Source organism: Salvelinus sp. IW2-2015, unplaced genomic scaffold (assembly GCF_002910315.2).
Source record: "Salvelinus sp. IW2-2015 unplaced genomic scaffold, ASM291031v2 Un_scaffold1386, whole genome shotgun sequence".
In the NCBI taxonomy this organism is placed as follows: Eukaryota; Metazoa; Chordata; class Actinopteri; order Salmoniformes; family Salmonidae; genus Salvelinus; species Salvelinus sp. IW2-2015.
In genome coordinates, this window is record NW_019942876.1 from 36,417 (window position 1) to 49,801 (window position 13,385).

General features: G+C 43.1%; 1 protein-coding gene across 1 annotated transcript; it reads right to left on the reverse strand.

Moving 5' to 3' along the window:
• Nucleotides 1-1,030: 1,030 nt before the first annotated feature.
• On the reverse strand, nucleotides 1,031-9,827 carry LOC112070672 (transmembrane emp24 domain-containing protein 10). The gene is made up of 5 exons (XM_024138100.2): nucleotides 9,588-9,827; nucleotides 8,689-8,809; nucleotides 8,091-8,164; nucleotides 1,972-2,098; nucleotides 1,031-1,526 (listed from the first exon to the last, which is right to left on the reverse strand). Exons 1-5 carry the CDS (start codon nucleotides 9,762-9,764, stop codon nucleotides 1,405-1,407), a joined length of 621 nt encoding a protein of 206 aa, XP_023993868.1. The 5' UTR covers nucleotides 9,765-9,827; the 3' UTR covers nucleotides 1,031-1,404.
• Nucleotides 9,828-13,385: the final 3,558 nt, after the last annotated feature.

The window sequence follows — 13,385 nt, forward strand, 5'->3', positions numbered from 1 at the left end:
TGGAATACATCCAAGAAAGAGTTAGGATATTTTCCATGTTACTACAAAACTACCACCGATGCAAAGCTGGCATGTAAAATGGCAGTACAATCCTACTATCCTGATGTTGATGATAGTATAACATGTCTGCCATTTTTTAAGTAATAAGGTTTGACATGCATTTGTGAGTCAGGTTCTAAATAGGCAGATTCAAGGGTTCTCGAAAGAGGAATTCATACAGGGGACCACTACTTGGCTTAAAACACATTCAGATGGCAATGTAGATGTGTGGCTGTTATCTTTTGTACATCTTTAAGATAAAATAAAAACTTAAGAACTAGCAACAAGTGTTCTGCTAGAAATTACCTAGTTTTCAAAATGATATTTTTTCTGCGTTCAAAATTACAGCCTATTCCTTAAATAGTGCACTACTTTTGACCAAGGCCCAATGCACTTTTATATGGAATAGGGTGCCATTTAAGACAACCAACCATTCATTCCCTGATAACTTATGAAACCCTCTCCCCTAAAATACCTGCCCTGCGATAGCATTTTACAAAATCAAAACTAAAAGACGCTGTCAAATTTAGTTACCAAAACATGTATTCAAATTAATTAACCGACAAAGCACACAAGTTCAGTGGTTGCCATAGTTTTTATCTTTTGAGTTATACCACATTCCACCTGCTGTTCATCGAAGGCTTCACTTAAAAAGGACAATATAAAGGGACATCTCAAATGGCACCCTAATGCAATACTTTGACCAGAGTCCTATGGGACCTGCTCAAAAGTAGTGCACTATATAGGGAATAGGGTGCCATTGGCGACGTACAGCACACTATAGCTCGCTTGGCATGGCCAAGACTTTGTACAACAATATAAAGGGCCATAGACATTCTCTCAAAGGGGGCAACCATTCATCCCAACAAAATAAAACTCCAAATCAAACTGTACACATTAAATGACAATCTGAGAAATGTAAATAACACATGGAACATTCTCGCTCTCTTTGAAGATAAATCTGTGTATATTCTACATTTCTACCTGTACCTTTAAAAAAAAAAAAGATATTTCACTCTGCTGAATGAGCCCCAGGTGTATATAGTTTTCAGAGAATAGGCTACCCCTTTGTGCCCTCTCACACCACCGAAACTAGTAGAGAGTTCTGCTCAACCCTTTGTTTTGTCATTATTGGATAGGTCCGAAACGGTGCCCTGGTTATGCCCTGTATAGTGCACTACTTTTGACCAGAGTCTACGGGCCTTCGGCAAAAACTTCAGCCTATGGGGCTCTGGTCAAAAGTAGTTCACTATACAGGGTGCCATTTCGGACAAAGCCATAGTTTTTGCTGAAGCTAGTCCGATGAGGGTGAAGGTTGATCGGGTAGCATTGGCTGCTCCTCCTGGGTGTAGTGGTGATGCCTCTCTACTCAATCAGCTTCTTGGCCTTGAAGAAGCGTCGCAGGTAGAAGACCTGCCAGGTGGCCAGGCCAATCAGACAGCACATAGAGAAGATACTGAAGTACAGGACGCGTGTGTTGGTGGATTCTGGAAGAAGGAGAACAGAGGTAGAAATATTGACGATAGTGAGTAATTACCCCTGATAGCCTGGTTCCTCTCTAGGTTTCTTCCTAGGGTTTGGCCTTTCTAGGGAGGTTTTCCCCTAGCCACCGTGCTTCTACACCTGCATTGCTTGCTGTTTGGGGTTTTAAGCTGGGTTTCTGTACAGCACTTTGAGATATCAGCGTGTACAAAGGGCTATATAAATAAATTTGATTTGATTTGAGTAATGTAAAAAAAATTGTTGACGATGAGCTACGACTATGCATTAGAATAATCACATGTATAACTTGAAATTCTGCATAAAACATGTATTGATGGTCAAGGGGAAGATTTCTCAAATGGACGGACTGAGAAGTTCACAATCACACAACACAGGTCCATGTCGGACTAGTAAACGGAACTACTACTATCAGTACTGTGCTCTTCTTACCGTTGGTATCTCTCATCTCCTCCTCCCTCCTCTTCATGTAGGCAAAGTCATTGACGATGGACTCTGATAGGTCCTCCAGTCGCCTTAGCTCCACCTCCAGGGGCTTCAGCTTCTCCACTTTGGCGATCTGAGTGGACGAGAGAGCCGCCAATCAAAAAAAAACAATGCAGGTTGGTGTTTATTGGATTTAAGAGCTCAACTTGTTCCGGTGGATAGTGGAGCAGGAAAGGGATGAACATTTATAAATAAGGAAATTCTAGATAGAAGCTTGGACTGTGTCCCAGTTTGTCCAGTAGGTGTCACTCTCGAGCTATGCAGTAGCAGTGCCAGTTTTCCTAGTAGTTCACCATGAACAGGAACACAGTGCAATCGGTCTGGTATGCAGAACGCTTTACCCCTCTCTCTAGTTTTACAGAATTTCTCTTCCCATAAGCTACAGCTAAAACAAACTCAGCAACAACAAAAAAGAAACGTCTTCACTGTCAACTGTGTTTATTTTCTGCAAACTTAACATGTGTAAATATTTGTATGAACATAAGATTCAACAACTGAGACATAAACTGAACAAGTTCCACAGACATGTGACTAACAGAAATTGAATAATGTGTCCCTGAACAAAGGGGGGGTCAAAATCAAAAGTAACAGTCAGTATCTGGTGTGGCCACCAGCTGCATTAAGTACTGCAGTGCATCTCCTCCTCATGGACTGCACCAGATTTGCCAGTTCTTGCTGTGAGATGTTACCCCACTCTTCCACCAAGGCATCTGCAAGTTCCTGGACATTTCTGTGGGGAATGGCCCTAGCCCTCACCCTCCGATCCAACAGGTCCCAGACGTGCTCAATGGGATTGAGATCCGGGCTCTTCGCTGGCCATGGCAGAACACTGACATTCCTGTCTTGCAGGAAATCATGCACAATGAGCAGTATGGCTGGTGGCATTGTTATGCTGGAGGGTCATGTCAGGATGAGCCTGCAGGAAGGGTACCACATGAGGGAGGAGAATGTCTTCCCTGTAACGCACAGTGGTGAGATTGCCTGCAATGACAACAAGCTCAGTCCAATGATGCTGTGACACACCGCCCCAGACCATGACGGACCCTCCACCACCAAATCGATCCCGCTCCAGAGTACAGGCCTCGGTGTAACGCTCATTCCTTCGACGATAAACGCGAAAACCGACCATCACCCCTGGTGAGACAAAACCGTGACTCGTCAGTGAAGAGCACTTTTTGTCAGTCCTGTCTGGTCCAGCGACGGTGAGTTTGTGCCCATAGGCGATGTTGTTGCCGGTGATGTCTGGTGAGGACCTGCCTTACAACAGGCCTACAAGCCCACAGTCCAGCCTCTCTCAGCCTACTGCGGACAGTCTGAGCACTGATGGAGGGATTGTGCGTTCCTGGTGTAACTCGGGCAGTTGTTGTTGCCATCCTGTACCTGTCCCGCAGGTGTGATGTTCGCATGTACCGATCCTGTGCAGGTGTTGTCACACGTGGTCTGCCACTGCGAGGACGATCAGCTGTCCGTCCTGTCTCCCTGTAGCGCTGTCTTAGGCGTCTCACATTACGGACATTGCAATTTATTGCCCTGGCCACATCTGCAGTCCTCATGCCTCCTTGCAGCATGCCTAAGGCACATTCACACAGATGAGCAGGGACCCTGGGCATCTTTCTTTTGGTGTGTTTCAGAGTCAGTAGAAAGGCCTATTTAGTGTCCTAAGTTTTCATAACTGTGACCTTAATTGCCTACCGTCTGTAAGCTGTTAGTGTCTTAACGACCGTTCCACAGGTGCATGTTCATTAATTGTTTATGGTTCATTGAACAAGCATGGGAAACGGTGTTAAAACCCTTTACAATTAAGATCTGTGAAGTTATTTGGAGTGTAACGAATTATCTTTGAAAGACAGAGTTCCTGAAAAAGGGACGTTTCTTTTTTTTCTGAGTTTATAAAGAAATTGGATCAAGACAATATTAAAAATCAGGGTTTTGGCTAGGGGATAGGGCAGTTTAATATATATACGAATAATATCATAAAAACTGGAAAATCACATTTCTCAACCAAGTAAATCAAATGAATAACTTTGTACCGACGCCACATTCCATTGGAAATGTACTTCTGGTGTACCAAAACGCAATGGAAATTATGTACTTCCTGTACCAAAACACAATGACGTTGTCGGTCTGATCGAGGCGTAAGAATAAAAGAGAACAAGTGAAAAAAATCAAGCTGACCAGACAGACCAGGTGACCAGACGGACCAGACAGACCAGGTGAACCAGGTGACCAGACGGACCAGGTGACCAGACGGACCAGGTGACCAGACGGACGTCACAGTAGCAGGCCATTGCTTTGGTTACAGACAAGACAGGGATTCTAGCCAACTTGCACTTCCTGGTTTCCTTTCCAACTAGGCTCTACTCTAACACAACACGTTGGCGTTACGTAGCTAAGTACGCACGTACTGTACAGTATTCACCCACATAGGCATGCCCACATTAACACAGACACCAGTAGCTGGCCTAGTCCTCCAACCCACGCATGAGCTTCGGGCTCAATCAGTATGTGTGGGGTGTGGGTAGACTGGATGATCAATTCACAATACAAGTCAGTAGAACAGTGTGTGCAGTGTTAACTCTAGTGTCTTCAGAAAGTATTCACACCCCTTGACTTTTTCCACATTTTGTTGTGTTACAGCCTGAATTTAAAATGAATTGTGTCACTGGCCTATACACCATACCCCTTAACGTCAAAGTATAATATTTTTTGGGGGGGTTTTCAAACACAGATTCAACCACAAAGACCAGGTAGGTTTTCCAATGCCTTGTAAAGAAGGGCACCTATTGGTAGATGGGTAAAAAGAAAGCATACATTGAATATCCCTTTGAGCATGGTGAAGTTAATTACACTTTGGATGGTGTATCAATACACCCAGTCACTACAAAGATACAGGCGTCCTTCCTAACTCAGTTGCCGGAGAGGAAGGAAACCGCTCAGGGATTTCACCATAAGGCCAATGGTGACTTTAAAACAGTTATAGAGTTTAATGGCTGTGATAGGAGAAAACTGAGGATGGATCAACAACATTGTAGTTACTCCTTAATACTAACCTAAATGACAGAGTGAAAAGAAGGACGCCTGTACAGAATATAAATATTCCAAAACATGCAATAAGGCACTAAAATAATACTGCAAAAAATGTGGCAAAGGAATTACCTTTATGACCTAAATACAAAGTGTTATGTTTGGGGCAAATCTATATTTTCAAACATGGTGGTGGCTGCATCATTTCATGGGTATGCATGTCATCGTTAAGGACTAGGGAGGGTTTTTTTTGTTGAAAAAAGGAACGGAATAGAGCTAAGCACAGGAAAAATCCTAGAGGAAAACTTGGTTCAGTCTGCTTTCCACCAGACACTGGGAGATGAATTCACCTTTCAGCAGGACAATGAACTAAAACACAAAGCCAAATCTACAATGGAGTGGTTAACCAAGAAGACAGTGAATATTCCCAAGTGGCTGACAGAGCATCAAATTAAGTCTTTTTTTTGGTCCACCAGCCACTGTGGGAAGTAGATTATTATTCTTTTTAATCTACCAGCCACTCAGATTTTTTTTACCAGACAAAATATTTTTTGCCCACTAAAATTACACCGACAAAACACACAAAAACAGAGGAACATGCTTTATAATGTTTTTAAAACAATATATGTATTACTAGTAAGAAGTAATGTGGTATATTGTTTAATTTCATCTTTTGTGACCTGGGTCTTTTAACCCCCCCCCCAAAAAAATTGCCTGCCCCTTTAAGGTTACCGTGGTAACGTGACTCCAGTCATGTTTGTACCTGTGAGATTGAGTTTGACTAGTTGAAACGCCGTCTCTTCTCTAGCAGTTGAAACTCAAACATAGAAGAACAATCTAGCTTGTGAACAAAATAATGTAAATAGCCAAGAAACACAAGGACAAAGTCTCACTTTCGTTTCAAGTAAATTAAACCTATTTTTTATGCCTGTGCGCAGCGCTTCTAAAAATCAATCTTCCACTCAGCTCTTCAGGTGTGCACAGCTCCCAGCCAGGCAGAGTTGCAGCACGAGGTGGAATAGGCTATATAGGATTCCTACTTCTTTTGACTTTGGGCAATTGACATACCAGCTATGAAACAAAACAGCGGAAATACTTTGAAAACAGCTACCGCAGCATTTATGTTACTATAAATGTGATATGACTTTTTTTTTTCACAAATGCAAGTGAAACGCTCACACAGCGGAGCCCTCACTTCCCACCAACATGGCTGGTGAAATAGACTTCTTAGCCGCCAATGCCAAAATCTACCCACATTTGGCAGATGTTCAATTTAAGCAATGGTGGCCGAGTTACGGTTTTGACTTAAATCTACTTGAAAATCTACTGCAAAACTTAAATGGCTGTCTAGCAATGATCAACAACCATCTTCCTGACAGAGCTTGAATAATTTTTTATAATGTGCAAATATTGTACACTCCAGGTGTGCAAAGCTCTTAGATAAGTACCCAGAAAGACTCACAGCTGTAATCGCTACCAAAGGTGATTCTAAAATGTATTGACTCAGGGGTGTGAATACTTATGTAAATTAGGTATTTCTGTATTTTCATTTTCAATACATTTCCCCCCCCCAAAAAAAAAATGTTAATTTTTTTTAACAATTTCTAATTTTGTCATTATGGGGTATTGTGTGTAGATGGATGATAATTTAATTTTTATTTAATACATTTTGAATTCCGGCTGTAACAACAAAATGTGGAATAAGCCAATAGGTTTGAATACTTTCTGAAGGGCCAACACACCTTGTTCTAATACTAGCCCAGTGACTCAATCATCATAACAATCAATGGGAGCCCCATGACATTACCTTTTTTTCTCCTTCATTTTTTAGATTGTCTAGTTTTTATTTTTGGTGATTGTTAGTTCTCAAAGAAGATGATCTCATAAATATATTGTATATCTCCATTAACTTTTTTGATGTACTTTATATCCGTTTACATGAGCTAGGTTTACATCCAAATGACGACAGATTTTTCATGCGAATATTCTAATAATCTACATTTAAAAACAATATGAGCATTTTCCAACCATGTTGTTTCCATTAAACTGACTTTTTGCGGATAAAAAAAAACTGTGCGTGATGACAGTGCACATAAAAATAACTTTAGTGATTCAATTCTTTATTATTTTTTTTTATTTTTTTATTTTTAAACAAGTTAAATGGGTTTCCATCTAATTTTACTCTACTGCGTTATATAGCGAATGTGCCCACTCTGGCCTTGGCATGTGCGCTCCAGCCAACAGCTTCGCTGATACAGTGTGGGTAAACCACCTACAGTACATGAGATTATTATGGACACGAGCTAGATCATTTTTATTTGTCAAAACGGCAGCCAACCATCGATCATCACCAGAATAAGACCCTCGATCATCACCGTGCACTTTCACCACCTTGTGAAATTCATCATCATTTATTTAATCTGTAATCTAATAAACTGCATGCCTTTCCCCGAGTCGTAGTGGGAGGACCACACACCATGTCATCGCGTAACTCCAAGTTTACTTCAATATTCGTTATTATATCAATATTTGCGCATAAAGACATTTCCACCGCCATTTCACTCAGAATTAATTTTACAGACACAAAAAAAAATCCCACCTTGTCTAACATATATATTGTTTTGTTGAAATTTGGAATGTTTACAGTGAAATTTGCTGTTTCCATCAGGCCCGTCGTGGCATTTTTATCCGACGTACTTAACTCGCATTAAAAAAATTGAAAGGAAACCTGATTACTGAAAACGTTCTGCCATCCCCCAAAATTATTTATACTTTTTTTTTTTTTGTGGCGGCACCTTACGTTAAATATTCTGTCCCTCAAAATCTGATGAAATGCTTCCTAAGTCCCTACCAAAATGTTGGCACCAAATTAACAAGTCATACTATTCCAGCCCAGTGTGCAGAGGGGTTTCTTTAAACAATTTCAACCATCATTTAACATTTCCTAGACAATGGGCCTGCAAAGCAAATAAGCAATCCCTTTGTGGTGCAAGAGTGTACGTGCATTTCAGTTTCACTTTGAAGCAGTACCAGCGACTCACCTCTTCATAGTTCTTGGCCTCCACTCCGTGCTTCATGTCCAGATTAAGCAGCTGGTCGGGGATCCTCCCAGTTCCTGGGTGACAGAACACACGCATCATTTTCAAGGCATGGATGGCTTTACTCAGCTCATTCAATAACAGCAAGCAATAATACAAGTTAATGTTTTGTTTCATTCAGATAGAAATATGCTATGTAGAACAAACAATGTTTTGTTTCATTCAGATAGAAATATGCTATGTAGAACAAACAATGTTCCCATTTCTATCTGAAACAGAGTTGGGGTCCTGAATGTGACCCAGCTATAAATATATCCCGTCCTAACTTATCCCCTGCTGCTTCATTCACTTATTGGTTGCTGACTGACTGGCCTCCATTAAGTGTTTAAACAGAGTAGTGTTCTCAGAACCCTGACCCAAATGTTGCATGTGCTGACCAGCGATAGACTGAAATCCAGAACAGATGGGTACCCACTACTTGTGGTGTAATGCAGTTAAGCTATCAATTGCATTGAACAATGCCTCCTCCTTGCAAACATCTAGGTTAAGGATTACCATCACTTTAAGTACCACAAAATACATACTATTCACTTTGACTTACCCATGGGCGACTTGCTCTCAAAGCATACTTCAAACATGTCATAATCCTCTGTCGTGAAGGCAAACTTCCCTTTCGTTGCACCTTCCTTTGAGTATAGGATGTGTCCCGACGAGTCTGTGATCTAACGTTAAACACAGATGATAATACAACAACATAAAAAAAAAGGCAGAAAATACAACACGTGTATTGACAGCTGGTGCATGAGTGTTGCAACGGGCAATGTTTACCCAATGGCGTGTAATAAAAACTCTCTCACACAACATCAGCTAACTTTGTCCATGTAGTAGGCAAATTATAGACTTGTATGATTATGATTTGTATGAGTTGTCAAGTCTTATTCTAACCCTGCATTCACTTTGTTGACATCACCGTCATGAGCAAGATTCTACAGCATGCTAACATCGCTAGCTAACTTAGTAGCTACACGTATCACAAAGTGGATGGGGGAGTTAAGACTGACGTGTAACATCCTGAATGAGTTTTCACCAACTCAACTGATACTAAACATTGAAATAAAATAGTTAAGTTTAAATTCCTTTACGTATGTAATATTATACACACTTCGTTTGATAAAATGTACAATTCTGCTATTTCAATCAAAACCATTTAAAAGCGCAAGAACCAGGAAAGACCTGTCACAGGCCCAACCAGGCTAACGTTAGCTACCACGCTAACATTAGTTAGCAAGATAACAGCAGCTGTCAACAAGAATTAGCTAGCCAGCTGTTATGAATAGCAATTTATATGAATACGGTTGCATTTCCACGTATTGTTTTAAAGTCACTTCTCATCAGAAAATGATATGACCAAACTGCGTTTGGGCCTTCACTGTTAACAGTTAGTAGCTAGTTAGTTTAGCTTAGCCGTCAGTACCGTATTGCCAGCAGCATCAAACTCACCTTCAGGTTGGTTTTTGTGTTGGACTGGTCGCTGATTTCATACTCCCCCGTGACGAGCACGTCTTTGTGGATCTCTTCCCGTAAACATTTCCTTGAATTTACCGGTAAAAAGAACGAAATTGATAATACCGATTCAATGAGAACCGGTAAAAGCAGCAGGGTAGCGAACCGAGCCATGGCTACTAGCCGAAACAAACATGCGCAACCGCTAGCAAACTACTGCAGCTTGGCTTAAAGAACTCGCTCTACGCCTCGGATCTCTCCATAGCGCCGCAACCGTAAAGGAGGTCTGTGAGAGACCAAATGGATGGATGTTTCCACTAGTTACCACAGCCACAAAGTCAAAATTGGTTACATCTTAAAAATGTATTCAAGGGTGGAGTTAGGCATGAGGTTATAAATGTGGTTAAGGGTAGGGTTCATGTCAGGGTTAGGTTTAAATCATATTTTAAAAAGATAACTTGTAGAAATTGGGTTTAAGACTTTGTGGCTGTGGTAACTAGTGACGACCGTGGTTGAACGGATGGATGGATTGATAGACAGATAGATTACACAAGGACCTAACCAGACAGTACAGTAAGTGTTTAATCCTCAACAGCATTATGTAACAGGCCATATCACATTCACAGTTACTGGGGTATTCTGAAGATCCCAAAAACTATTATTTTCTCGTCAGCAGCAGCAGCTCAGGGATTAACCAATTCGGTTTGATGGAGTTTATTCGTTTCCAGGGAAACCTTCACTTCCGGATCCCCTCGAGAGAACACACCACTCCACTCAGGATGCTTCTCAGATGGCACCCTATGCTCTATTCAGTGCACTACCCCCCCCCCCCCCCCCCCCCCCCGCTTAGTACGTCAAACAACCCTCTGAATGTCACTCTCCCTGACAGTTTTCTGAAGTGCCATTAACCCACATGTTTGATGTTATTTAACCACTATTTATTTAGGTTAGTCTCACTGACTGGGAACCAATCTATTACCACAAAGATCTGGATTGGGACCAATTCCATTTCAATTCCAGACAATTCAGAAAGAAAACCAAATTTCAAATTCCCAACATTCCTAAATGAAAATCATTGAAGAAAATTGGAATTTCAGTGTACTTCCTTCGCCCATCCCCTGTGTATTATTAACCCGTGTTCTCTGTTTGTCTGTTGCCAGTTCGTTCTTGTTCGTAAAACCTACCAGTCTTTGTTTTCCTGCTCCTGCCTGTTTCCTGCTCCTGGTTTCCAGTCCTTCCCGGTTTTGACTGTTTCTGCCTTCCCTGACCCTGAGACTGCCTGCCGTTTGTACCTTACCTCACCGTTCTGGATTATTGACCCCTGCCTGCCCTGACCTGTCGTTTGCCCGCCCCTGTTTTCTAATAACTTCCGGCGCCGATAGAGATGGCAGCCTCGCTTCGCGTTCCTTGGAAAATATGCAGTATTTTGTTTTTTTTACGTGTTATTTCTTACATCGGTACCCGGGTAATCTTAGGTTCATTACATAACAGCGAGGAACACTGAATATACGATATAACGTCAACTCACCATCGTTCCTACCAGGAATATGACTTTCCGAAACGGACCAGGTTTTGCCTTCAACACAATACAATGGATCTGATCCCAGCCGGCGACCCTGGGCGAGCGCCGAAAAAGGGGAAAACGTGGCGTCTCGTGGTCAGGCTTCGGAGACGGGCACATCGCGCTCCACTCCCTAGCATACACCTCGCAGTTCCAGTCTCTTGACAATAAGGTTGATGAAATCGAGCACGGGTAGCATTCCAGAGAGACATCAGGGATTGCAACGTGCTCTGCTTCACGGAAACATGGCTAACTCAAGGGACGCTAACGGAGTCGGTGCAGCCAGCTGGTTTCTCCATGCATCGCGCCGACAGAAACAACATCTTTCCGGTAAGAAGAGGGGCGGGGGGTATGCCTTATGATTAACGAGAAGTGTGTGACCATCATAATAACACACAAGAACTCAAGTCGTTCTGTTCACCTGATCTAGAACTCCTCACACTAAATCGACCGCATTATCTACCAAGGAATTCTCGTCAATCATAATCACAGCCGTATACATTCCCCCCCAAGCAGACACATCGATGGCCCTGAACGAACTTTATCTGACTCTTTGTAAACTGGAAACCACACACCTGAGGCTGCATTCATCGTAGCTGGGGTTTTAACAAGGCTAACTAAAAACAAAACTCTAAACTCTAACCCTAAATTCTATCAGCATATCGATTGTGCTACCAGGGCTGGAAAAACACTGGACCATTGCTACACTAATTTCCGCGACGCTTACAAGGCCCTCCCCCGCCCCCCTTTCGGAAAAGCTGACCACGACTCCATTTGTTGATTCCTGCCTACAAACAGAAAACTCAAACAACAAGCTCCCGCGCTCAGGTCGTTCAACGCTGGTCCGACCAATCTGAATCCACGCTTCAAGACTGCTTCGATCACGCGGATTGGAATATGTTCCGCATCGCGTCCAACAACAATATTGACGAATATGCTGATCGGTGAGCGAGTTCATTAGGAAGTGCATTGACGATGTCGTACCCACAAGCAACGATAAAAAATTCCAAACCAGAAACCATGGATTGACGGCAGCATTCGCGTGAAACTGAAAGCGCGAACCACTGCTTTTTACCAGGGCAAGGTGACCGGAAGCATGACCGAATACAAACAGTGTAGCTATTCTCTCCGCAAGGCAATCAAACAGGCTAAGTCTCAGTACAGAGACAAAATCGAGTCGAAAATCAACAGCTCAGACACAAGAGGTATGTGGCAGGGTCTACAGTCAATCACGGATTACAAAAAGAAAACAGCCCCGTCGAGGACCAGGATGTCTTGCTCCCAGACAGGCTAAACAACTTTTTTGCCCGCTTTGAGGACAACACAGTGCCACTGACACGGCCCCTACCAAACCTGCGGGCTCTCCTTCACTGCAGCCGAGGTGAGTAAAACATTTAAACGTGTTAACCCTCGCAAGGCTGCAGGCCCAGACGGCATTCCCAGCCGCGTCCTCAGAGCATGCGCAGACCAGCTGGCTGGTGTGTTTACGGACATATTCAATCAATCCTTATCCCAGTCTGCTGTCCCACATGCTTTCAAGAGGGCCACCATTGTTCCTGTTCCCAAGAAAAGCTAAGGTAACTGAGCTAAACGGACTATCGCCCCGTAGCACTCACTTCCGTCATCATGAAGTGCTTTGAGAGACTAGTCAAGGACCATATCACCTCCACCCTACGCGACACCCTAGACCCACTCCAATTTGCTTACCGACCCAATAGGTCCACAGACGACGCAATCGCAACCACACTGGCACACTGCCCTAACCATCTGGACAAGAGGAATACCCATGTGAGAATGCTGTTCATCGATTACAGCTCAGCATTTAACACCATAGTACCCTCCAAACTCGTCATCAAGCTCGAGACCCTGGGTCTCGACCCCGCCCTGTGCAACTGGGTCCTGGACTTCCTGACGGGCCGCCCCCAGGTGGTGAGGGTAGGTACACATCTCCACCCCGCTGATCCTCAACACTGGGGCCCACAAGGGTGCGTTCTGAGCCCTCTCTGTCTCCCTGTTCACCCACGACTGCGTGGCCATGCACGCCTCCAACTCGATCACAAGTTTGCGGATGACACTACAGTGGTAGGCTTGATCACCAACAACGACGAGACGGCCTACAGGGAGGAGGTGAGGGCCCTCGGAGTGTGGTGTCAGGAAAATAACCTCATACTCAACGTCAACAAAACAAAGGAGATGATTGTGGACTTCAGGAAACAGCAGAGGGAGCACCCCCT